The following is a 27,984-nucleotide window of genomic DNA, read 5'->3' on the forward strand; positions in this document are numbered from 1 at the left end:
TCGGTCCTTGAGATTTCTCTTCGTCTAGGTACTACGGAGAAGAAAGTTCTTAGCTCCGTTCGTCCCTAGCCGAGCTGGCAACGCAATCGACAGAATGCGTGGCCGGCAAGGCGAAGAAGCAGTGTCCAAGGAGAGTTTGTTGCTATTTTGTTGCGACGGTAGTACATTAAATTTTTATAGTCGCAGGGGGATACTTTTGGAAGTGAGGTGTCTTCTCGGATGACTTTAGTGGCAAAGCATTACATCTTGCCGATGTTCATTAGTGTCGTTGAGCAAAGTCAGCATACCACACACTTCAGGAGATCCGCGGGAACGGAAACAGTTTGTGAATTCGACTGCCGTGCCGATGCGAGTTTATTGCTTTTCTTTTTTGCGGCGGTTTCATATTAAATTCTGATAGTCGCAGGGGAATACGCTTGGACGTGAGGCGTTTTCTCAGATTACCTTAATGGCAAAGCATTACGTCGCGCCGATACATTGTTCATTAGTGTCGTTGAGCATACCACACACTTCAAGGGAATCGCGGGAACGGAAACGGTTTGTGAATTGAACTGCCGTGCCGATGCATTAGTTCTTAATGTAACTGAGCATACAACACACTTGCAGATTCGTGGGAATGGAACATTTTGTACTCTGTCTGTGAAAGTACTAAAACTTGCGTCACCATGCAATCTGAGCCGTAAATCGTCGTGAAAGCTGTACAGCCACACTGTCAAACCACTACGCACTGAGGATGAATACGGAACAAATGTATGCTAACGAAAAATGGTCTACATGCAATTTCATAGCAGTAGACCCTTGTGAAAGCTGTACAGTAACACTGATATTGGCTACGTGGTTTGTGCAATCAGCCTGCTCTTCCAGATTCAGAAAAGACTTAAGACCGGAGGAAAATTTCTCAAACTACAAGACGGCATTCTGATTTGATAAGTCATAGTTTTGATGTTTCCAATAGAAGGGCCTGCACCAATGGAAACTAAGTTGCAGTAAAAGTTGTACTTCAGAAAGTAAATGCGTCAACATTACACCAACCATAAACGCAATTCCACTACATGGATGACTTGCCTTGTATGAAAACATTGTTTTCACCTTTTGCTCTCCTGTTCTCCACATAAGCATTGCGGATTAAGGCGAAGTCTCACTGTTTAGTGCAATGCGTTTGTCTCTAGCTGACCACAAGTGAATCGCTATCAATGTCGTATGATTAGCATTAAAAAGTTCTCTTCGGCTCCTACTTTGCGGCTGATGAGCCGCCTGTACATAGGTGCGGATCCACCTCCAGAGGGTCATCACTGAATTGCATTTTCTTTTTTTTTTTTTACAGGAGAGCGGACTCCTGCATAAATAGTGTTTTTTAACTGACTGCACATAGGTTACCAGGCTTTTTATCAATCTTTTAAATCACCCATACAGGCGTACGTTATCCTCTTCATTTAGTAAAGAGGGATAAACATCGACAAAACGATGCAGCTCAAATGGCTTGAACGTGTATGCGTTTTCTATCCGCAGTGACGGACAAGATGGCTCAAGCGTTGCACAATGCCGTTTGCCTAAAGTCAGCTTCGCCGTAAAGCACCAGTGTCACGCAATCAAGCATGCGCAGTGTATTGGGGCGAAGTATACCAAGAGTGGAAAGCGGCCACTGTCAGAGGATATAGTGCGATATACGTGCGCACCTGCCCTCACATCTCCTGTCGCAGTACAAGCACGGAGACGCCGAACAAGTGTACTGGCAGGCCTTCAGAGCTATTTCGCACGCGTTGTAGCGATCTGAGCCCTTGTTTCGCCCATAGAGCTACCCGTATATGAGCTATCGTAACAGCCGGGATCAGTAATACGCGCTCCTTCATTAATTACCCTTGCGCACAAGCACCTCAGAATCGCTACGAATCTGCACCACGTAGCCAATATCAGTGTTACTGTACAGCTTTCCAAGGGTCTACTGCTATGAAATTGCATGACGACCATTTTTCTTTAGCATATATTTGTTCCGTATTCATCCGCTTGCGTAGTGGTTTGCCAGTGTGGCTGTACAGCTTTCACAACGATTTACGGCTCAGATTGCATGGCGACGCAAGTTTTAGTACTTTCACATACAGAGTACAAAATGTTCCATTTGCACGAATCTCCAAGTGTGTTGTATGCTCAGTTACATTAAGAACTAATTCATCGGCACGGCGGTTGAATTCACAAACCGTTTCTGTTCCCGCGATTCCCCTGAAGTGTGTGGTATGCTCAAGGACACTAATGAAAATGCATCAACACGACGTAATGTTTTGTCATTAAAGTCATCCGAGAAAACGCCTCACGTCCAAACTTATCCCTCTGCGACTATCAGAATTTAATATGATACCGCCGCAAAAAAAAAAAAAGCACTAACTCGCATCGGCATGGCAGTCGAATTCATAAACTGTTTCCGTTCTCGCGAATCTCTTGAAGTGTGTGGTATGCTGACCTTGCTCAACGACACTAATGAACAATTCATCGGCACGATGCATTGCTTTGCCACTAAAGTCATCCGAGAAGACACCTCACTTCCAAACGTATCCCGCTGCGACTATAAAATTTTATATGCTACCGTCGCAACAAAATAACAACAAACTCACCTTGGACAAGGCTTCTTCGCCTAGCCGGCCACGCATTCTGTTGATTGCGTTGCCAGCTCGGCTAGGGACGAACGAAGCTAACAACTTTCTCCGTAGTATCTAGGCGAAGAGAAATCTCAAGGACCGAAAGTCCCCACATTTCTCTCTCGCGATTACTGCTCCTCGCGCATGCGCAGAAAGAGCGGAGAAATCCATTTATGATGTGCTCGTGCTCACCCTGGCCCGTCCTCCTCCACGCTTCCTGTCTCCCCAGCCTCCTCCGCTCCCCCATTGGCCAATCTGTGTCACATGGAAGCAGGCGCCGCGCTTTTGTATATTTTTTATTTTCCAGCGCGGAGCAAGCGCCGCGATTTTGTATATTTTTTTCTTTCCAGCGCGCGCCGACCTCCATTGTTGGGCCTGCGCGACGAAAGTACGGCAGGCGGACTGGCGGAGTGCGTTAACGTAATAGAATGTGCAGGGCCGAGAACATAATTGCGATACCATGCTGCTGCGCCTTCGGTTGCCGCAACAGACACAGCGAGGGCAAAAAGCTTTTTGCTTTGCCGTCCGGCGGGCGCAACGCAAAAAGAAGTGTGGAGTCGCAGGACCGGGCGGGCTGACTTCGAGGAAGTGGCAAAGAACGCACGGCTTAGTGAAGTAAGGGCCACGGCTACTCACAACCTCTTATTTTGAGCCTAGTTCACGGCTTCCGCTTCGAAAAAGTGTGTGTTCATGCTCTGCGTGGTTTTTAGCGCGTTGTTTGACCTTTTTTTTTTCGAATGTGCTCTCTTTGTTTCATGTAGTTTCGTCTTGCGGTGAAACGCACGCATCTGCAGCTGGCCTGCGACATAAAAGCGACTTTATTCAGGGTGTGTTTTGAGCTCCACCAGAAGTTAGCACGTTCTCGACGCTTTTGCAAGGCTCACTATGACTTACGATGCAGTCTTTTAGCTTCGAATGTACGCCCGCATGTATTGATTGGGTTTGTGGTGATTAACGTTTTTAACGTTCCGAAGCGACTAAAGCTAGGAGGTCGTAGTGGATGGCTCCAGATAACTTTATCTGGCTCGCCTGGGGATGTTTAACGTGCACTTTGACTGTGGAGTCGTACGTGGGCCGGTAAATTCCTCGCTGGCGTTTCATAATACTCGCGCGCTAGCGCTGCTTTAGAAGTTGGCGCCTCGGCGCGATTGTATTTCTTCAATAAATTTTATTTACTAGTTGTAACAACTTGTCATAATTTCGTATTGTCGCAGCACTGCGCGACTGAGGCAGAGCTCAAATGGGAAATTTGCATGTGCTATTTAGACGACGTCATTATCTACGGCCGGACATTTCACGAGCACAATCAGCGCCTGTCGATCGTTCTTGACTGCATCCAGCAAGCTGGCCTTATTTTAAACTCGAAGAAATGTCATTTCGGTGAGCGTCAAGCCCTCGTACTAGGCTTTCTGGTCGACAGAGACGTCATACGACCAGACCCTGAAAAGATAGCAGCGGTTCGCGACTTCCAACAGCCACAAACGGTGAAAGATCTGCGAAGCTTTTTGGGCCTTAGCTCATATTTCCGGCGCTTTATCAAGAATTTCGCACAGCTAGCCTCTCCCCTCACGTCTCTCCTTCACAAAGACACCCCATACTTGTGGACTGCTGACTGCGAGTCGGCGTTTCAACAGCTGAAATTTTTGTTGACTTCTGGACCGGTACTGCGGCATTTTGATCCGGAGGCGTCAACTGAGCTGCACACTGACGCCAGCGGTACGGGTGTTGGCGCTGTGCTTGTTCAGCTCTGCGATGGCCGTGAGCATGTCATTGCCTACGCTAGTCGGACACTTACAAAAGCGGAGACAAACTACACCGTTACTGAACTCGAGTGCCTAGCAGTCGTATTCGACATTCAGAAGTTCCGTCCGTATCTACATGGCCGCGCATTCACGATAGTGACTGACCATCATTCACTCTGTTGGTAGGTTGGGCTGCGTGACCCGTCTGGTCGGTTGGCCCGCTGGGCTTTGCGCCTTCAAGAGTACAGCTTTTCTGTTAAATACAAGAGCGGACGCTGTCACACGGATGCTGATTGCCTATAGGATGATGACTTCGATGACTACCTGGTTTCCAACTCATCCGACTTTACAGACCTGCGTACCTTCGAGAGCGAGCAACGTTGCGACCCTACCTTGAAATCCCTACGGGCAGCTGCACGTGAGCCAGCAGGAACAACGCCGTTTACTTTTAGTAATGGTTTGCTGTACAAAAAAAAATTACTCGGCTGATGGTCCCCCATTGCTCCTTGTTGTGCCCGAAAACCTGCGCCCTGCTGTCCTTTGTTCCATGCATGACGATATCACGTCTGGGCACCTCGGCTTTGCAAGCACACTACACCGGCTTAGACAGAGATTTTTCTGGCCCAAGCTCTGGAAAACAACGAAACAGTATGTCGCCAGCTGTACTGTTTGCCAGCGCCACATGCAAACGACGACGGCCCCAGCAGGCTATTTACAACCAGTTAGGCCACCGACATTACCGTTTGAAAAAGTAGGCATCGACTTGCTTGGCCCGCTCCCAAAGACGTCAGCTGGCTGCCGCTGGATTATAGTATGCGTAGATTATCTTACTCGCTACACGGAAACGGCGGCACTTCCATCTGCCACTGCAGCAGCTGTCTCTTCATTTTTGTTGCATCACGTCATACTCCGTCACGGCGCTCCCCGGGTTGTCATCAGTGACCGTGGACGGCAATTCACCGCCGACGTCGTTGAAGAACTTTCACGGCTTTGTGGTTCTGCATATCGTCATTCCACTACTTACAATCCGCAAACCAATGGCCTCACCGAGCGGACGAATCGAACCCTTACCAACATGTTATCAATGTATGTCGATGCTGACCACAAGAATTGTGACGCCGTCTTACCTTTTGTAACATACGCGTACAATAGTGCCAAGCACGAAGTTACTGGATATGTGCCGTTCTTTGTGCTGTACGCACGCGCACCCCAGAGCTTTCTGGACACTATTCTACCTTTATCGTGCCAAGAAGATCCTTCCATCGCCCAAACTCTGTGTCGTGCTGAGGAAGCACGTCGACTGGCGCATCTTAGGACGTTGTCCTCACAAGGCCACAGCAAGATTCGCTATGATGCGCGGCATATCCCCGTCAGCTTTGCTCCCGGTGATTATGTTTGGTTGTGGACACCTGTTCGCAAAAAGGGATTGTACTGCAAGTTTCTCGCCACTTACACCGGACCATTCGTTATACTCAGTCGCTTGAGTGATGTGAACTATGTCGTCGCTAAAGTGACGGAAAGTAATCGGCGTTCACGTGCGACGCAAGTTGTTCACGTGGCCAGACTCAAGCAGTGCCATCACCGGTCCCTTTGACTCGCTCAGCGAGCTTCGTCTGCCCCCGGGGAAAATGTCGCAGCAATGCGCGACTGAGGCAGAGAAAGAGGAAGTAGAGTGGGCGCGCGTGTAGTCGTGGTACTCTGCGCCGGCTGGGCCTGGCCTGTAGCTTCCACCTCGGACCTCGTTTCACCTTGTAAATAAACATCATTCGTAACAGTATTATTGACGGCGCCTCCAGGGCACCAAAGCGGCAACGGGAACACCAAAGCTAGAACCAGAGCTGGGTGGGGCTCGCCGAAGCCTGTGCATGCCAAGGGGCTATAAGATCGCGGACAGCCAATTTTGTATGCGAACACTCCCTGCGACGCCTGCATTAGTGTAATGTTACGTGCTCTTCAGAGGCCTCCGTTAGCCACAACATGTGCCCTCCTGGAGCAGTACTTGTAAAAAAAAACAATATATCGTCACGATTACCAAAGCACCCCCCAATGAAAAAAAAAACGGCACTGTTGCCAGGCATTGTGACCGCACACAGCCGGAATCTCTCACGCGCCGACCGAACAAAAGTGTCCTGCAGGTACGTGAATGAACCTACGAAACCACGTACACATACTTTCACGCTGTCAACACCTGAAACTTTGGTAATTACGCGCGTGCTTGAGTACACCGCGTGCTTGCGTCGTGTTTCAGCAACACGAACTCTCAACGTCGCGCGCTTTACGCTTTATATACGCCTTGAATAACGGTCATTTTCTCTATTTCTTCCGCAATTCCAAGACGAAATTCTAAAGGCCAGTTACCGACTGACGAAGAAAGATCTCGATTGAAAAAACTGCTCCGCAGGGCTCGACCGAATTTTTCTGCGGATTTCCTCCCGTAGCGTGTTAGCCGTCGTCTGCTACGGCAGGCCCACCACCGGCGGCGCCACCGTCGAGGCCGCACCGAGCGGAGGAGGAGGGAAGCGAATGGCGCTACTTTGGCAGATTCAGGGGTTTTACCCCCACCTACCCCAACCCCGTGGCCGGCCGCACGCTCGGGCAGCAAGCATTTTCAGCGAGAGCACGGAAGGACGTACGCAAACGCACGCGCGCGAAACAATCGATTAGCTGAGTGCTTGGTGATCTGTTGGTGTCGCTAGATCTTGATTACCAGATTCTATTTCAGTGACACTGTGATTCTCAGCCCCGTGGGCGCCGGCTTTCGCGTTTGCGGCTTCTTCATGCACGATGGTTTACTTCTGCATATCGTTGTGAAAGTCAAGCGGCCGAGCATCAAGAGGAATTTCATTTCATGAGTTCCCCGTGACCGATATTAGAAACCAATGGTTATAATTATGCTTTATGAGCCTATGATTATTCTTACGGTTTAGCTTATGGTTATGCGTTATGATTTAGCCTATGGATATGCTTACGGTTTACCTTATCGATATGCTTATGGCTTAAGTTAGGGATATGGCTTACGGTTTAGCTTATGCTTTATGATTTAGCCTATGGTTATATATGCTTATGGTTTCACTTATGGATATGCTTTGGTAAGCTTTTGGTTATGCTATACGTGTGCCTTGTGTAGTGATGCAAATTGCTTATGAATGATATATACCATAAGTTATGCAGGATTATTAATCTTTATTCGTGGTTGTTGGGCACATTGTCTTGCGATTTCTGTACAGCAATAAACACAGCTCTCTGTATCGGTAGTGTCACTCTCTTCTCCTTCCATGTTGAATGCGCACGCCTGTTCTCTGGCAAGCGGTTATATAGTCGGCCTCCGCGATAAACACACGCATGCGGCGAATGTCAAATGACGACGCATAGCGCGCGGCAGTGGCCACCTGCGCCGACTCCGAACACGCTTACGGAGCCAATTCCGACATACGCCGGCTCGCGCGAAGCGTGGTGTCGACTAACGTAGCGAAGCTTTTCGTTTCGAAAGCCCAACTCTAGAAAAGTGCTTAAAGTGTAGTGACTATCTGTGTGATGGCACAATAAAGCGCCCTTGGAATTTTTCAAGCTAGACTTTCGTTATCATTTGGTAAAGTGGCGTAAATAAATACGTCAATAACAGCACATTTTTACGATTGTGGCATGTACTGCAATTAAAACCACTCACGTTCTGCCGCGCTCTCAGCGGCACGTCACTTCAGTGAACGTGCCGAATGCAGCAAAGGAACGCGTGGGCCCTGCAAAGCGGTACGTAGTGCGTTCATTGCGTCCGGCTCGGGACTAGCGAAACCTACGGGAGAATGAAGTGCGGGCGCGCTCAGATCTCGGCTAGCGCGGAAAGTGCGCACCAGACCTTATTGGCACCACAGCACTAATCAACATTTTAGCAGACAATGAGGGGAAAAAAAAGATCTAAGGGATTACACTATTTCAATCCTAGCAGCCGCGCGGCCGCGCCTTCAAAGTAGTTTAAAATTTCATTGCACTGCACAGCGAAGATACCAAATATCTGGGGCGTGTATCGCATGTATGGACGCAGATTTTTCTAGCCGCACCCTGTCAATAATGTGAAATGCCGAGTTTACTGCAGCTCCTCTTCGAATTTTCACCGTCATCGCCGTACTCCTAAAGGCAGGGCCGGAGCGTTTCGGGCGTTGCTGTGAGGGTGAGCACTGGCGGCCTCTACCGGCACGCTTGGTCCCTACTCAATGATCACGTGGTATTTCTTCGGCCGCGCGCTGCCGTAGGCGACCACGGGATGCGCAGGTCGCCCTTTATACAGTAGGTCGTGGACACCACTCTGAACGGCGGCGCTGGCATCGAGGCACCCTAGACCTTTCGTAGTTGCAGCGCCCCCTGGCCAAATTCAGGGTAACGAAAGAATATAAATACACTTATTGATCACTCTTATACAGTAAAACGTGTATATGTATATATATATATATATATATATATATATATATATATATATATATATAACTTATTTCTCCATGAAGTATCTAGACGTGCGCTTGTAATGCGTTACCGGTCCATTTTATCCAATGGAAAATAAAGCGCCGTCTTGGGCAACGCCACGTGTTGGCCAGCGCGCTTGTTTTCTACATCCAATCCAATCCTTTCTGACGCCAACGCTAGCCAAACCGCTGCGCGGCACGCTCCGCTCAGGCAGCTTCTAAGCGGACCGTGTTCCTCGCTCCGCTAGCCCGCTTACGGCTAAGCGGACGGCGCATGCGCATTCGCGCTTCCGCTCCGCTGAGCTGCTTAGCGGAGCGTAAGCACGCTCAACTAAAAGACTCTACTGACGCACTGAAGCATACGTGAATGCGCAGTCATGTTTGAGTCAGTGTGTCGTTATACTTGAGCATTGCAAAAAGAAATTATCTGTTTGCAACGTGTGCCCCGCGTGCAGTGCATAGCAGGACCAGCATCATGTAAGACCTATGCATGTAGCAGCGTATACCACGATTTCTTCGATGCGTACTTCAGAAGCAGCAAGTACTGAGTCAATGAGACTAATTGATTTTTATCTCACTTTTTGTTTATGGAAAGTGTAGATGGCGTGAGTGCATTGTGGGGAAAGTGTAAAGGTGTCATGAGTGTTTTGTGCAGTCGGTATGCTTAAACTGCGGGAATCCCTTCAGTTTCTAGTAAAATTTTTCTTCCTGCGACACTGCAAATTGTAGTCAGAACGAAGATCTACTCAAAACCAAGTTACTAATGCATCTGCGCAGAATGTGTTTGATTAACAAGTTAACACTTCCACAACAACAATATGCCGATGCACAGCACATGTGCTTGCTATAAATGCATTCCTTAAAGGTGAACGACTGGGCATACAATAAAACTTTGTAGTAGCGCTGCAAGAAGTGCTGCCATGCGTATCAGCCACAACAAAAGTGCTGCACGTCCTGCCTACGTTTTTGGAGGCACCTCTATAAAGACTGTTCGGGCCCTTCCCATTCTGGGTGTAACCTTTAGTTCTTCTCTCAGCTTTTCCGCATATGTCACCAGCACTGTATCTAAGCATCGGCCCATTCTTGGGTATGTGTCCCGTGTCTCCCTTCCCTGATGAACTAAGGTTTTCCGAGCGCTCTACACGTCTGTGATTCTGTCACGACTTGAGTACTGCTCATCAGTATAGTTGCCGTACCAAGCTCGCGACGCTCAGAAAGATTGTTCAGCGCCGGACAACACGCACCCTCTTTTCGGTTGTCGCAAGCTCATGCCAGCCTACGAAGATTGCCTCAAACCCCTAAAGTAGCACACCCTGCAATACCCTCGAAACATTGCACTAGTCTATACTGCAGGGTGCTTGACGGTTCTCTAGACAGCACTAATCTTGCTTCTTCAGTTCGTCTGAACAAGTGGTCAGCACAGCCTGAGCCCTCATTACGCCTCTATGGCCCGACATCACAACTCCATGATTATATCTGGCATACAGAGCTTTCTCTCCACCCCCCTGGTCATTTGGATTCTCCTTCCTTGGGACCAGACTGAATTGGCACTCCTGTGTGTTGTGCACCCGTCGGATGTGTGCGTGTGTGCCGTGCTGTGTGATTGAAGAAGTTTGTGTGTGTGCGTGTGTCTGCACGTGGAGGGGAAGGAGGTGTCTTCTGCATCCTGCAAATTCCTGCTCTAGATTAATGGCTATCGGACGCTCTAACATACAGGCATCAGCCTTTTTTTTTTGTGTAGAGTGCCAGGTTACAACTAAGATCACTATTATTATTATTAAAATCATCACTACGACCACATTGATTGTGCTGAAACCAGCGTGGCACATAATTCAATATATTTCTGGAGCTTCGTGCGCTCTCACTCTTCTAAAAAGAGTGCCAAAGATCTACGTCTTCTTGACGAAAATAGTGGTGTTGTCTCGAACACGGCTGATGCCTTTGTAGAACATTTCTGTTTGCTATATGGTGTGAAATAGGATTCAAGTAACCTTCCTTCTTAGTCTGCCGTAATGTGTATGCTGTCAGTCAATGAAAACCTTGTTTTCAAGTGTATGCAGTGCCTTAAACCTCCCCTATCTTGTGGTGCTGATGGTATTTCTTCCGCAGAGCTTAACCCTTTTAGGCGCTGTCTACACAATTGTGCACAGCAGGAGGGTGCCTCAATAGCAAAAGCACTGATGAAAGTAGTGGTATTTAAAATGTGTTTCGTACATCTTGAAACAATTATTATTGTAACTGTGCTGCCATATTGAATAACGTGCAAAATGTTTTAGCAAAATGAGAGGGAAGGTAGACGGCTGGGTGTTTTTACTCTGTGTCAGTATTTCGTATGTAGCGGGTTCACTTCTTTCATTGTTTTTTACAATGTCATGCACCAGGCATAATTTCCAAGTAGCTAGGTAACTGCTTTTCAAACTTTTCATAACACGAAATAGTACATGTTCTCATATTTTGTGTAGCCGTAGTGAGTTTTCGCATGGAGTCGAAATTTTGTAAACTTGACAAAACTCCCTAAACAATTGAAAATTCTTAATCTTTTCTCCAGCTCTACACTTCCTATGATTCAGAAGATGGAACAGATGTGGTAAAAGCAGCTTTTCAATCAACGGGATAAAGTGGCGTCTGAAAGGGTTAAGACGTATTGAAGCATATTTGTTCCCAGTTCTCACAAGCATCTTTAATAGTTCCCTAAAGTTTATTGCGTTTTCTGGCACTCGGAAAGCAGCATGCACATTGCCCACGCATAAATCAGGTGCTAGATGTGCAGTTACTAACTGCCGACCTATATATATCCTCTGCAGTGCGTCAAAAGTTTTTGAATCGATATTGGATTCCCTGCTTTCTGTTAGTGCTAAGAGAATTTTAATAAATGAACAGCATGGTTTTGTGTGCCGACGACTAAAAGTATTTGAGACTGCATCGACTTCCAAAAAGACATTTTTTCATTCTCAAGCTGGTGCAGGAACAATAAGTACTCTTAAATGCTTCCAATACTATTGCATTCCACATGGTGCGGAAAACGCACAATGTGGAATTTTGATACACCCTACGTGATGCTCCACTCCTGAGGGTCGATGAAATGAAAGATCTTGGTGAGTACTTTGACAAAATCCTAAGCTTCTCTTCACACAGATAATTGCACAACATGCCCTTCACGCTCTTGGAATTGCGTGCCGTATATTGCATGATTTCCACTCACCTGTTGTGTTTCTGAAATTCTGCTGTGTGCCTCCAACAACTAGAGTATGACTCTGTAGGAGGGGGTGCAACGTGCAAATCTAATTCTGACCTCATTGAACGCATCCAGAATAAATTGATATCAATCTTAAAGCACCACTTTTGCCATTCTGGTGACCACAGTTGAGCCTTCTCAAATATACTTAAACTCGCACCTCTAGATTCCAGACTTAATTAATCACAACTTTTGTTCCTGTATGAGGTGGTTCATGACATTACACATTCCCTAAAGCTTTTTGATCATATGCATTTGTTCGTGCCGCAACAGTATACCAGGTAGCATTCCACATTCGTTGCCATTCCACTAGACTCCAAAATATACTTCAGAGTTCATTTCCTGTGTTTTGTGTATCTGTAGACAATCGCGTAGGATTATCTCCCTTTTACTCTTCCTTGTTTCCTTGCTATCCTATTTGTTTCTCTATCCTGCATTTCTTTTCTCTACCACATTCATGTTTTCTGTACATTTTGTCTTACATATTGCTGGTTAAGTGCACCAGTACAAAGGCTATCTAGCTGTTCCTGTGCACTACAATAAACATTTGAATGATTGATTATGATCGTAGTATAAAATCGTGCTTTTTAAGTATGTAGTAGTATACTATTTCAGTGCAGCAGCTTTTGTGCAATTAAACAAATGAATTAAGAATGCGCAGTAATGATATGCTTTGTGCCTGATCATATGCATTGTGCTATTAATTTCATCTGAGTTTATTACCCGCCGTGGTTGCTCAGTGGCTATGGTGTTGGGCTGCTGAGCACGAGGTCGCGGGATCGAATCCCGGCCACGGCGGCCGCATTTCGATGGGGGCGAAATGCGAAAACACCCGTGTGCTTAGATTTAGGTGCACGTTAATGAACCCCAGGTGGTCTAAATTTCCGGAGTCCTCCACTACGGCGTGCCTCATAATCAGAAAGTGGTTTTGGCACGTAAAACCTCAAATATTATTATTAATATCTGAGTTTATTAATAGCTGGCTACTCTATCCAGTGTTGTGCAATAAAATAATATGCCAGAGCAATTATTGCGTGCCTCGCAGAACAAATTGAGTATATCTTTCTCAGTCAAAACATCATAGCAGGCTGAAAACAATACACTGCTGTTTTTTGTGGTGAAGAAGTGTATAAATTGGGGAAATAGAAAATAACCTGTTTATATGCTTCTTATATTATGCAAATGAGCTGCTTCCCATACATTCGAATAAGCGACTTGGCAAAGGGCAACAAAGGCCCCTATTAAAACGCTCCAATTATCAAGCTTGTATTATCTGACGGCATGTCATTTCATTAGTGTACAGGAAGACAAACTTGACATGTGGAAACCAGTTACAATAGAACATGGCCTTTATACCGTGAAAATGTTTTCTAGCAATACACTCAACGTGAAGGCCTCCGGATGCGGCGTTCCTGCATCAAAACAACCTAAAATAATAGAGGTGCTCCATGGGATAGATTCGACAGAATCAAGAATCGGTGGGAGACAAGCTACGAATTACATAAGTTTTAGCTATTTGAGATTTTTTGTGAGTGCTACAGGTGTTTCAATTATTTTTTGCTGATTTTCTCAGAACCCACTTTTTCACGTTTCTTTCATGCACCAACAAGAATAATTATATTGACACGGATGCTTTATCTGTATCCGGTGACCGTATTTCAACGGCTAAAAAATGTCAAACGTTATCGCTCGGTGCAGGATGCGCCTGAACTTATCGGAAGTTTCGCGAATGTTATCGATGGTTCTGTAGGCTGTCTGTTGTCGACGAACCTTGTTCATCTGATTGCATACGGGACACTAATTGTGTAGTAGCTTCTGCAAGGCGCGCGGGCACCAGCGAATACGCCGTAACTTTCGACGACTGATGTATGCAAACCGACGCGCTTGACCCGCAGATGAGATTTTCGACGACTGCCGACATTGCTCGCCGCTATCGTGGCGATTGAGTTTGCACTATTTTTCGCCGTCACTACTACGTGACGGTATTTCCAGCACAGATTTTTTTTAGTGATACCTTGCACGTCTAATTCTTACATAGTTTGCTGTGCAATGAGCTACCAAAAAAAAAAGAAACGGTACAACAGTTTTTGATATGATATGGCATCGTCGTGCAGGTGTTTGCAAAGCGATGTTGCAGACAGACGACGCACGAGCGCTGATATTGATATTTTGTGCACTATTGTTAGTTAAAAAAAACTGTTGCGGCAGGCGTATATTCATTATTCAAACGTGTTTTTTATATCTAAAAGCGCATACAGATCACTAACCTAATGTTTCAAGCTTAGTTTACAGCGGGCTGTTTTAGGCCGGATTTGACGGATCAAGACAAAATAGTCCAGCAACAGTGCACCGTTGCCGAGGAGCGCGCTTCGGCGCGCGTCGGAGCTTCTGTCCAGTGGTTGCGTAAAAAAGAACTCCTATTCCTCCGACCTACGCGAAGCGAAGCGTTCGCTTGTCGGCGCGCGCGGAAGCTTGCCGACGCGTGCCAGTGGTTGGGGCATAACTCTTGTGCGCACATTCACCACGGTTGGGCCACTACCAGCTCATTTTCCGGCAACAGCGACGCGGTGCCGAGCTGAGAGGCATCAACAATCTTGACCGCCCACATAAAACACGCACAACGCACTGTCATCAGTGATGTACTGAGCCCCGCTGTCAAAAACAAAGCGTTGACTGTCGCTGGCTTATGCGTATATCTTCTCGTGCTGGGGATATGACCCCTCAACACGGTTTCATTGCCTGCATTGTGACGATGTAGCGCACAGTAAATAATTATCGGCACGTCACTGTAGCTGCTTGCAAGGTGTCGATGCGACGGGATGGACGATGATGCTGAGGAGTGCTTATCGCAGCAGTTGTTTGAAATGGCTACTCATTCATTGGTAACGTATCAGAGCCACAGCGGCGCAAAGACGATCAGCGTCCGAGAATCGCTCGCTTTTCTAGACCCAGTGCAATGACATTTCTTCATCACTAGCACTGCGCACTCAACAGTTGCAGCACCTTCCTCTGTTCGAAGTCTCATTTCATAAACGCACACGGGAGTCCTCACCTGCCAAAATGCGATTGCTGCGGTGTCCTTATGATATCCATCTGCGATCGCTGCTCGCTCCGGCAGAGGTAATTCGCAAGTACCTTGGAGTGGACAACACACTCAAGTATTGCGCACATGTGCTAAGAGGCACGTTCACTGGGCGAGCGATGACAAGCGACGATTTGTGTTGCTGGGAAGCACGCACTTCTTCGCAATGCATCGCACAGGCTTCGCGCACAAAGATAAACAGGTACATTTTCATTGTACTGTGTCACTACCGCCCCTAAAGTAACGTACCGCCATTTTGCAGCAACAACCGTTGCTCCCGTACCTGACTATATGTCGTTTTTTGTGGTGAACCGGCGGCCTTAATAGCCTAGTGAAGCGCCTGCGATGAACAGCCGTACCGCGGCGCTGCGTTTCTATTCCCCTAGTAGAGAAAGAATGGTCATGACTGACTTTATTGAGAATAGCACTGCAGCGCCTCTAGGCGACTGCTCACCGTGTGAACTTCCTCGTGCCACGGCTGGACTCGACTCTGGAGCGCGGAGGAGCGAGTGAGTCGAGTCCGGCCGTGCTCGTGCGTACGACCCTGTATCCGCTTCTAAGCTTTCGCCTCGCTGTCGCCACTCGCGGCAAGAAGTGCAAAATTTAATAATTTGCTCGATTTCCGTTCGCCATGAGAAATTTCTAGCATTCAAAACGAAAGACAGATACTTAAAGGAATAAAGATGTTTGTTATGTAATGGGTGCACTGAACAGTTCCGAGGGTAACGTCTCTTCGTAACCGAGGAGGCAGGTGACGCAGAGCAGGAACAGCTGGTTGCCCGAACGGTTCACACTCGTGCCAAGCACTGGCGATCCGGCTGGCCCACTGGTTGCACAGCAGGCATGGAAGAGGCGATCTGGCTGGCCTTGTTCTTGTGCTCTTCCTCTTCATTACAATTACCCGCGGTGCAAAAGCGGAGCCATCCTGGCGACTTACGATGTGGAGACGAGCGGGTCATAGAATTGTTTCAGGAGGCGCACGTGAACAACCTCCCGTCCACGGCGGCGCTTGTCGGATGTCGATGTAAGCGGCTCTATGACATAGTTGACCGGAGATGTGCGTTCGACGATGCGGTATGGTCCATCATACTGCGAGAGAATATTTGTCGAAAGTCCAGGCGGGGTAGAAAGCACGGACAACAAGACAAGGGTGCCGGGAGCGAAGTTCGGATTCGTAGCGTCGCCATCACGATTGGCTTTTTGTCGTTGTTGGTCAGCGGACGTGAACTTTCGGGCTAATTGACGGCATTCCTCGGCGTATCGGGTGACGGCTGAAGCGGGAGCACATTCTGACGCGTTTGGTGTATAAGGCAAAACCGCATCGATGGTATGGGAAGGGTCGCGACCGTAGAGAAGAAAGTATGGAGAAAATCCTGTGGTACTTTGTGTAGCCGTATTTTATGCGTACGTGACAAATGGGAGGATGTCCCAGTTTGTATGCTCCGATGAAACGTACATGTCGAGCATATCACCAAGGGTGCGATTGAAACACTCTGTAAGCCCGTTAGTTTGAGGATGGTACGCCGTGGTGGTCCGGTGAACTATGCGGCATTGAACAAGCAGAGCTTCAACCACCTGCGACAGAAACACACGGCCTCTATCACTCAGCAGCTCCCGAGGTGGGCCATGACGAAGAATGAAACGATGGAGCAGAAAGGATACAACGTCACTGGTGGTCGCTACAGGTAGCGCAGCGGTTTCGGCATAGCGTGTAAGGTGATCAACTGCGACAATAATCCATCGTTTTTCAGTGGGTGTTAGTGGTAGCGGCCCGTACAGGTCAATTCCCACACGGTCGAAGGCACGAGCAGGGCACGGAAGCGGCTGTAATAAACCGTTGGCCGGATGAGGCGGAGATTTGCGGCGTTGGCATCGCGGGCATGAGCGGACAAACTTTTGGACAAAATTAAACATTCCTCGCCAGTAGTAACGTTGCCGCAGGCGCTCATACGTCTTCAAAACGCCTGCGTGTGCACCTTGTGGGTCAGTATGGAAAGACGCGCACATGTCAGAACGCAAAGTCCTAGGGATAACCAGGAGCCACTTGCGACCATCGGGCTGGTAGTTGCGTCGATACAAGACGTTATCCCAGACAGCAAAATGGACAGCCTGGCGACGCAGGGAGCGGGAGATGGGAGATGCAAGCGAGCCAGAAAGGACATCCAAAAGAGAGGCCACCCAAGGATCCTTACGCTGTTCTGATGCGAAGGTGTCGAAGTCGACCAAGGATACCGCCTTAATGGTGGAGAGGGAGGCCGTGTCACCTGGCAGCGGAGAGCGGGACAGAGCGTCAGCGTCAGTGTGCTTGCGACCTGAGCGGTATAAGACGTGTATGTCGTATTCTTGAATGCGCAGAGCCCAGCGGGCAAGGCGTCCAGACGGGTCTTTTGAAGAGGGTAACCAACAAAGGGCGTTGAACCACATTGAAAGGCTTGCCGTATAAATAGGGGCGAAACTCCCCGAGTGCCCAAACGATGGCGAGGCATTCTTTTTCTGTGACGCTGTAATTGCGTTCCGCTTTGGTCAGCGCACGACTGGCGTAAGCAACGACGTACTCGGAGTAACCAGGTTTGCGCTGCGCAAGGACAGCGCCAAGGCCAATACCACTGGCATCGGTATGCACTTCAGTTGGGGCGGTGGGGTCGTAGTGTCGCAGTATACGTCAGGAGACGGCGTAAGGTCACGAACGCGGTGTCGCTAGCAGGAGACCAGGAGGCTAGGTCGTTGGTGCCACTTAAGACTTGTGTCAGAGGTGATATTATCGAGGCAAAATTGCGCACAAAGCGTCTGAAGTAAGAACAGAGGCCGATGAAGGCGCGGAGTTCTTTGAGTGTCTTGGGTTTTGGAAATTCTGCCACGGCGCGAAGTTTTGATGGGTCGGGGCAAATGCCGTCTCGTGATACGACGTGACCTAGAATCATGAGCTTGCGCGCGGCGAACTGGCACTTTTTCAGGTTCAGTTGCAGGCCTGCGTCGGTCAAGGACGTCAACACTTGCCTAAGGCGAAGAAGATGCGTGCTGAAATCAGGGGCGAACACAACGATGTCGTCGAGATAGCACGAACACGTGCTCCATTTTAGGCCGCGCAAGATATTGTCCATCATTCGTTCAAAGGTAGCAGGCGCATTGCATAGGCGGCATCATATTAAATTCATATAAACCATCTGGCGTAATGAATGCAGTTTTAGGGCGATCAACTGCTGACATCGGGACCTGCCAATAGCCGGAGCCTAAATCCAACGAAAAGAATTTAGTGCCTTGCAAGCTGTCTAGAGCGTCGTCAGTGCGCGGTAGTGGGTAGACGTCTTTGCGCGTTATCTTATTAGGACGGCGATAATCGACGCAGAACCGAATGGAACCATCTTTTTTTATGACGAGAACCACCGGTGATGCCCACGGGATATTGGAAGGTCGAATGACGCCGCGCTGAAGCATGTCGTCCACGTGCTCACTGATCACCTGACGCTCCTTGGCGGATACGCGGTACGGGCGCTGCTGCAATGGCGCGTTAGAGCCAGTGTCGATGTGGTGCCTGACGGTTGACGAGCGACCCAGAGTAGCCTGAGCGACATCAAAAGAAGAGCGGAACTGGGTAAGCAGGTGAAGAAGTTGGGAGCGCTGCTCGGAAGGAAGGTCATCGGCAATGAAAGGTGTGAATAAGTCAGGTGATGGCGGAGCAGAAGTGGAAAGTGCACAGAAGTCAGTGAGCTCTGCATACGAAGCATCCGGCACGTCGGTTATAAACATGTCATCAAGAGGCAGAACATGGTCAAGTGCTTCGCCGCGAAGAGCCATCAGGGCTGTAGGAAGCGGATTGCAGACAACGATGGCGCTGAAACCGGCTGAAATGTCAAGCGCGGCGAAAGGGAGGGGAACGTCTTTGCGGGTCATGAAGAGTTCTGAAGGAGTGAAGAGGACAGCGCCTTCAGAGACAGCGCCACAGAAGACGGGAACAACGGCAGACGAGTACGGCGGTATGGCCATGTCTTCTCAAAGAACTAGCTTAGCGGGAAGAGAAGTGGCGCTGACGAGGGGCACGTCACACAGAGGCGATAATTCGACTTCAGCACGTGCACAATTTATGACGGCGTTATTTCGCGAAAGAGAGTCCCACCCAAGTATCCCGTCGTGAGAAGAGGACTGCAGAACCACAAACTCCACAATATAGAGAACGCCCTGAATAACAACTCTAGCTGTGCATGCTGCTGAAGGCTGAACTGGCTGGGCGCTTGCTGTGCGAAGAGAAAACCCAGAAAGTGGCTTCGTAACTTTTCGTAAAGCGCGAGAGAGGCGTTCGTTTAGGACAGACACGCCTGCTCCAGTATCAGTTAGCGCAACGGTAGGGACGCCGTCAACAGTAAGATCGACAACGTTCGAAGGCAACAATGGAGGACTTGTACAGATCGATGGCGACGCAGTTCTTGCCTCCTGAACTGCGGCGCTTAGTTTTCCTCTTGCGTGGGTGAAGGGCGCCGACGCATGGGGGACAACGAGCGGCGACGCGGGGAAGGTGAACGACGTGTAAGGACCGGGCGCTCGGCTGGTAGCCTGTTCGACTGCCAACTAAAATAAGTGTCGTGGAAAGATTGCACGTTGGCGTAGGGAGGCGACTGCACAAACTCATCAGAGTGCAGCATGCGGCGGCGGCAGAGTCGTGCAACATGGCCGGGAATACCGCAGGCATAACATATGGGCCTGTTGTCTTGTGTGCGCGAAGGATTAGTAAAGGCAGGAGCAGGTCGATGAACGGGACTATGAACGGGTGGTGGCGGCCGAGGATGTAGCGCAACGAGTGGTTGACGAAGAGGCTGCGCGGCGACCGATGCTTAAGTGGCGCGGCGGCAGGGTACTGCTGATGCTGCATTGGTAGAGCCTCAGAAACTTGGTCTTCAATAACCCGCCGGAGCGTAGGAGCGAGCTGTGTAGGAGGCTGTTGCGGCAGCGGCTGCTGTAGCTCAGCGAAGGGTAGCAGAGAAAGCTCACGTGCAACTTCCTCCCGCACGGATTTGTGTGAGCAAGGAGGAGCGATCAGGGAAGACGGTCATGGAAGAGAGGGCTTCGTCAGCCACTGAGGGGCACCTGGTCAAATCGCGCTGCCTCCTCAACTCGTCGTAGCTTTGGCACAAGTTATGCTACGGTGCGCGGACTCTTGGCGATCAACATTTGAAAAATGTCATCGGCGATGCCCTTCAATATGTGCTTCAATTTCTCATTTTCGGGCATAGAAGCATCCACACGTTTGCACAGGTCGAGAATCTCTTTGATATAACAGGTGAATGTTTCACCGGGTTGTGGCGCTCGCTCTCGTAACCGCTGCTCGGCGCGCAACTTGTGGACGGCAGGGCGACCGAAAACTTCAGCGAAATTGGCCTTGAACGCGGACCAGGACTGAAAGTCGACTTCGTAGTTTTTAAGCCACGGGTGAGCCACTTCCGCAAGGTAGAATATGACGGCATTTAACTTGGCGGTATCATCCCATCGATTGTGCAAGCTCACCCGTTCGTATGTAGACAACCAGTCATTGACGTCCTGTTCATCCGTACCACTGAAAACCGCTGGATGGCGTTGCGGGACAGCGCCAGAGCAGGCAACGGGGGGGGGGGGGGGTGGCGGCGACGTCGGCTGGGGAGAGTCAGGCATGACGGGAGGCAGAGTCCGAGACCGGAGTTCCAGGGTGTAGTTCTTGAATACCCCGCACCTTCCACCAATTGTAATGGAGTGTTTAAACAGTTCAGTTGGTAGCATCTGTTCGTAATCGAGAAGGAAGGTCACGCAGAGCAGGAACAGCTGGTTGCCCGAACGGCTCACACTCGTGCCAAGCACTGGCGATCCGGCTGGCCCACTGATTCCACAGCAGGCATGGAAGAGACGATCTGGCTGGCCTTGTTCTTGTGTTCTTCTTCTTCATTACAGTTATTTTAGTCGTTGTATTTTAACGTATTCGATTCAGCGAAAGTGTAGGTGCAAGAAAGCGCCGCATGTGCCCTCTTCGCATTCGACTGAGGATAGAAAGATAGTACCCGAAAGAGGAGGCACGCCCTTACCGCGCCCTAGAAAGGCGTGGCAAGCGGCTCACGGCAAGTGTGCAGATAGACAACGGGGCAGTCACAGTATTGCTAAGTTGAGGTAATCCGTTGACAATACGCGGCGCTGGCGCGTTTCGTTGTGCAGCCTTCCGCGCTTGAAACGTGGGAGCAGCGTGCCGCGCACGGTGCGCTCATGTTGTCATACGCGGCTTTTTGTCTACATTTGTTTGCTTGTATATAGCTTTTGCGCGTTCCACGCTATCTCCGTTCACTGACCGCCGTTGAGCAAAGTCGGGTAAAACTCGGGTGAACGAGAAACTGGGCGCATACTGCATAGCACCCCAGGAAGGGATACTCTACAGGATCACATACAATGTCATTAATCAGGTAATCAAGAAATCCGCAGAGTACCATAAGCCTCTCTGCATGGCTTTCATACCTCACGAAAAGGCGTGTAATTCAGTAGAGATACTAGCAGTCGTACAGGCATTACGTAATCAAGGAGTACACACCGTTTACGTAAATACCTTGAAAAATATCTACAGGGGTTCCACAGCTACCCTTATTCTACACAAGAAAAGCAAGAAGATACCTATAAAAAAAGTGGTCAGAAGGGGAGACACAATCTCTCCGATGCTATTCACTGCGTGCTTGGAAGAAGTATTCAAGTGATTACACTGGGAAGGCTTAGGAGTAAGGATCGACGGCGAATATCTCAGCAATGTACTACCTTCGGTTTGCCGATGACATTGTTCTATTCAGCAACAATGCAGACGAATTACAACAAATTATTCAGGACCTTAAAAGAGAGAGTGTGAGAGTGGGGTTGAAGTTTAATATGCAGAAGAGAAAGATAGTGATGAATAGCCGGGCAAGGGAACAATAGTTCAAGAGCGCCAGTTTGCCTCTAGGGCCTGTAAAGGAGTACGTTTACCTAGGTCAACTAATCACAGGGAACCCTGATCATAAGAAGGAAATTCATAGAAGAATAAAAATGGGTTGGATCGCATACGGCAGACATTGTCAGCTCCTGACTGGAAGCTTACCATTATCACTGAAAAGAAGGTGTGCAATCAGTGCATTTCACCAGTGCTCACATATGGGGCAGAGACTTGGAGCCTGACAAAGAAGCTTGAGAACAAGTTAAGGACCGCGCAAAGAGCGATGGAACGAAGAGTGATAGGCATAACTTTGAGAGACAGAAAGAGAGCGGTTTGGATCAGAGAGCAAGCGGATAGCCGATATTCTGATTGACATTAAGAGAAAAGGATGGAGCTGGGCAGGTCATGTTATGCGCCGGTTAGATAACCGTTGGACAATGATGGTTACAGAATGGGTACCAAGAATAGGGAAACGCAGTCTAGGACGACAGAGGACTAGGTGGAGCAACGAAATTAGGAAATGCGCGGGTGCTAGTTGGAATCGGCTCGCGTAGGACTGGGGTAATTGGAGATCGAATGTAGAGGCCTTCGTCCTGCAGTGGACATAAAACAGGCTGATGATCATGATGATGATGACGGTGATTATCGGACACAAGCAATTCACTAAAATTCTCGCTATAAATGTGAAGTGCACTTTAGAAATGTAGATGTTTTGAAACAACTTGATATAAGCTAATGTGAAGTAGATCATTTACCTAGACGTTTCATGTTGGTCTAATCACTATATAGCTGAAAAAAAAGAAGCAGTTAACTTACCGGTAGGGTATTACCATTGCGGTAATCGGCGAAAGACGACGCGCGCTACTCTGGCCCCATCTCGTAGCCATTGTCGCCGCAGAGCAGGTTATGCGGCACTACACTTCTTACGCTTTCGCCATACCCTCCTCCTCCACTTTCCTCCTTGCGCTCTCTCCGCCGTCAGCGCCTTTCCTCCCCCGCTGCGCTCGGCGTTCGCTCTTCGTTCCCTGTGCTCGTTCGCCCGGTTCCGAGAGACGTCGACAATCGCCGCAGGAACGGGCGCCTAAGAGCTGCGCTCTAAAATAGCGTAATGGTCCTTTCAAAACAAAGAGCACGCTGAAATTTGTGCGTTCCGCGAAGGTACATTATGAATTGGCTACCTGCAATGTGTAGCCGCCGTGGTTCCTCAGTGGCTAGGATGTCGCGCTGCTAAGCACGAGGTCGTCGGATCAAATCGAGGCCGCGGCGGCTGCATTTAGACGGGGGAAAAGTGCAAGAATATCCAACTGTGGTGCAATGTGTGTACGCTAAATAATCACAGATGGTCAAGATTATAGTTCCCCACTATGGCATGCCTCGTAAGCAGATCGCGGTTCTGGTGCGTAAAACCGCGGAATATGATAATTTACCTGCAATGGATGAACAACAAATCACACAAACACGAGTGCTATCACGGCACCTGTTTGTGTGACTTAACATTCTGAATGAGTGCGCTGCCGTTAGAATGATGAGGAACAAGTTTTATGCTATACGAGTCTAATGCTATACTAAGGCGGCACGTGTTTTGAACAGGCATTTGATGTTGGCAGTCCACATGAGCTAGACTTGACGTCGCTGTTGTTGAGGTATCGACTGTAACAATGCTGGATGCACACGCGCGTAGCGATTGTAGCCCTGGGTGCGCCTTGAAAGCCCCTTTGGACTGGTTGGCGCCGGACTAGGCTGGAAGCCGGAGGGCAGATAGAGTAGCTGTGCTGGTGACAAACCAAACTGATACTCTGCAGCGTGAACAGGTGAGGAGCGTTAGCACGGCCCCGTTCTGCGGAGCCCACAAGGCTGCGATCGCGCGACAGTTTTTTTTTTTCTGAAACATATTGCAAGATGTGATGAAACATGTGTCTTGGCCGCAAGAAGCTCGGATATTAATATGCTGCGAAACCGCTTGGCGTGGTCCAGTGGCGACTTTACAATCAATACGAGCCCTTGAAGAGGCTTGCATGCTTGTCCGTCAAATCTTGTACAGCGAGAGGCAGTATTCATAAAACATAGAAAACTCGAATCCTTGTTGCTTGGTGGCCGACACGAATAGGGCACACTACAGCATAACCGAGTAGTACATGGGTTGCTTGATACGCATGAGTTAAAACGATGACAAGTTTATTCAGAATGGATTACATTACCGAGCGTTTTGATCAGTAAATGTTTGTTGAAGTTGAATGCTTGTCCACTCCTCCTTATGCGGCCAGGCAACTATATGTTCTTGGTCATTATTGCGTTGTATTGAACTTGCATACAATCTACATGACCGATTTTCTTGTTCACTGCGTTCATACTGCGCCACACGGTACGCCGCGTTACTTGACGGCAGCTGTTGAGCGCAGCATGCTCGAGTGCTATCACTATGCGTGCAGCGACAACCACCTGACCGTCCTGTCTCCGCTGCTGTTCGACAAAATGACGAGCCTGCGTCGGGTCTACCTGAACGGGAACCGGCTCACCACGCTCGACAGGGCCGTCTGGTCGGCCGTGTGGAGCAACCCCAGGCTGGGCGTCGAGATGCACGGTAAGGTTCGCTGACCAGTCTAGCGCCACCAGAAAGCAAAAATAGAATTGTGCAGAGACCGTCGACGATGATTGTCCATGTAACTGAAAGGCAGAACGAACGAGCGGAGCCTTGCCGCCCATCCCCGCAAGTCAGAGAGCTTCGGCGTCCGTCCCAGAGTGAACGCGTGCTCTCCTTGGTGTGTGGCCGGAATGCTCGCCTGCATCTACGGTGCGCACTTCGCGGGCGAGAATCCGCCATGAATTGACGTCCACCGCATCATCCCCACGATGGGCTATAACCTCCACCGGGCGGCCAGAGAGGTGTAAAAAAAAAATCTGCGGTTTTACGGGCCAAAACCACGTGATTATGAGGCACACCGTAGCAGGGGACTCCGGATTACTTTTGACCACCTGGGGTGTTCAAAAGCCGTGCACCTATTGCACGGCAAACGGGCGTGTTGCATTTCGCCCCCATCGAAATGCGGCTGCCGCAGCAGGGATTTCATCCCATGCCATCGGGCTTAGCTGCGCAACGCCAATGCCACAGCAGCGGGCGGCCAGAGGCGTGCGACGAAGTGAGCGAGCGGACGTTCGGGCCGCAGCCTCCATTTCCTCTCCACGCTTGCTTGCAGCCGTTTCCCTCGGCCTGCTTCCACGGACGAACGAGAGCGCATCCTCCCTCGTCACCGCGCCACTCGGTTACAGAGAGCCCACGCACGGCTAGCCGCGGTTGCCCGAGAGCACACGTGCTTTCACCCAGCGCGTTTGCTCGCCTTCCCTCCCCCGAAGTCCTACCATCGTGGTACCACCAATGTACCACGAAAATAACCGAAAGAACGAAAGAAGGCTATTCGCTTCAAAAGACGGAAGTTAGCAAGATGATAAAGATATCAAAGTAAATCAATAGCTCTCCAAAAAAATGATATCCCTAAATATGAGACTACTATTGATCACCAAGGAGGAACAGAAGGCACACACTGTGCTCACTTCCAGCGTTTCCAACAATAGCAATATTTATACATACGTGTGTTGAAACTCATGGGAGCGGACAAGAAGAGAAAGAAGACGGCGGGCTCGAGAGGCGCGCGCGCTACAATAAGCAATAAAGAAAAAGAAGAATCTTGCCCTTACAAAAATTTTTAATGTGTTTTTTTAGAAAGTATTTTGAATTTTCTCTATAGAACTCTATTGTGTTTATTTTGATTGCCTATAGAATTTTCCTATAGAGTTCCAAAAGTTATTTGGCCACCGCATTGTTATAGGAACTCTAAAGACGCATTTCTATAGAACATTTCCATCGAGTTGCTTTAGAGATGCTAAAGACAAATTTCTATAGAATATTTCTATCGAGTTTCTTTAGAGATGCTAAAGACAAATTTCTATACAATATTTCTATCGAGTTTCTTTAGAGATGCTAAAGAAAAATTTCTATAGAATATTTCTATTGAGTTGCTTTAGAGACGCTAAAGACAAAATTCTATAGAATATTTCTATGCAGTTGCTTTCGAGTCCCTACAAGCAAATGCCTATAAAAGCTAGGCCGATATGTGTAAAGTACTTGCAATTTACCAAAGTTCTACTGTAGGCAATAAGGACTACGGTAAATGCAATGGCAAAATAATTCGTGCTACAATCACAAAGTATTCAGTATGAAATGTTTATTGCACTTCAGACTAGATACATACTTTATATATGTGACATACACGCTTCAGACTAGAACTTGCAACACACAAACTGTAGCTGCCAACATGCTTCTCAGGTCAAGCTGGTGGTGCAAACACACGAAACATGAGGTAAAAGAATCAGTGGCAGACTTGATTACAGTTGACATGTGGCAATAACAGGCTTGACTAGGACAAGAAACCATACCATTAAAACTGCAAAAGGAGTGCCTGTTCCAGCAGTGCACATTGAACGGTTGGATACTAAAGCCCGAAAATAGACTGATACGAATGTGCACTGCAATGTTGTGTCAGCCTGACGAAACGACACAGCATTTTAGTCTGTTTAAGTGCAAAAATAACACTGGCAGTTGCTGCAAAAATGTAGCAAATAATGGCTTTCACAAATAAGTACACCATACACCGAAACCACACAGCATTTTAGTCTATGTTTATGTGTAAAATTAGCACTGGCAGGCCCTGCAAAAATGTGGCAAACAGTGGTTTTCATAGAGCAGTACAGCATATATCGTACAAAGTTTAAAAGCTTGTATTTCGTTGTAAGGGAAACAATCTTGAGATCAGAGCCAATATTCTAATTAGGGTGAGAAATACAAACCAGACCGACACACGCAATGACTAAGAAAGAGATTTAGCTCAGGAGCTCCTAAACAGTAAAATAGTTTTTCTCGGCAACTATGGAACCAAATTTGATGAGGTTTGATACATTTAAAAATGTTTAAATCATAGTTTTTACATTAACACTATCAATATTTATTAAAATTTGCTGAAAATAGCAAAACTTGAAGGAAAAGGACTTAGTATGCAACTGTAAAAAATAACAAAGAACTAGCACAAGTTCGTTAATTCTGTAAATTTTCCTACTTAAATACATCCAAAATACAGAAATGCTTTTGAGACAACCGCATCACTAATTTGAGTTTGTGGCATTTGAGAATTCAACTTGTTGCAGGAAGAACTATTCGGCAGGTTTAAGAAAAATAACACCACGAAGCTCCGTCTCTGTGCCAGAAAGAGATATCACAGTTCTGCAGACTCCATCTGCTATGTCTAAAGTCAACAAAATTTATATAAGAATTTACAGCTTACATGAAATTGTTGCAATGTTTGAGAGTTTCGCACATCTACTCATAAATTAGTGATTGTATACTAGAGCAGCATATGGTATTTCTAATTTGCCAGATTAAATTATGGTATTAGGTCCAACAGAAATGTGATCTCATTTTTTAGTTATGAGTAAGATTTGTTAACCTTACTGCTCTGTTTCTTCAAAATTTGCAGTTTTATGAATTCATATCAAAAGCAGACTAGTTGTCTGAACATGTTTTATCATGGTACTGTGCTACGTGAATTATGCTTTTTCAAATAACATGTTTACTTTGATGCAATGATATTTCTTTATTTTACCTCATTCCTTGCTGAAAAACTGCACAGCATTCACGAGATATGAATAAATAAATATTAAGTGAATAAGTAAACAAATAAATATTGCGGTTTGTCTTATCATTCCACCACCAGCATGACCTGTATGGAGCTTTGGCTACTGCATGCTCACATGTTGCAAGTTCATTCATACATGATCACCTGCTATTTCACTTCCCAGGAAAGGAGCGAGGAAAGGCTAGTTTTTGGCCTCATTTGGTCCGTCTAGTAACGGCGACGCTGGAGCCTGGAAAATACAATTGAAATT

General features: G+C 48.0%; 1 protein-coding gene across 4 annotated transcripts in view; it reads left to right on the top strand.

Annotated features, from left to right (window-relative positions):
• LOC142584603 (uncharacterized) overlaps positions 1–27,984 on the top strand; it is a 229,822-nt gene that overhangs the window by 135,185 nt on the left and 66,653 nt on the right. For 3 of the 4 annotated variants that reach the window (XM_075694737.1, XM_075694734.1, XM_075694735.1), the window contains one exon: positions 24,480–24,631. The exons of the other annotated variant lie outside the window; for it this stretch is intronic. In XM_075694737.1, coding sequence (XP_075550852.1) covers positions 24,480–24,631 — 152 coding nt within the window. The remainder of the gene's footprint in view (positions 1–24,479; positions 24,632–27,984) is intronic. 4 annotated transcript variants of the gene reach the window in all.

Source organism: Dermacentor variabilis, chromosome 6 (genome assembly GCF_050947875.1).
Source record: "Dermacentor variabilis isolate Ectoservices chromosome 6, ASM5094787v1, whole genome shotgun sequence".
Classification (NCBI taxonomy): Eukaryota; Metazoa; Arthropoda; class Arachnida; order Ixodida; family Ixodidae; genus Dermacentor; species Dermacentor variabilis.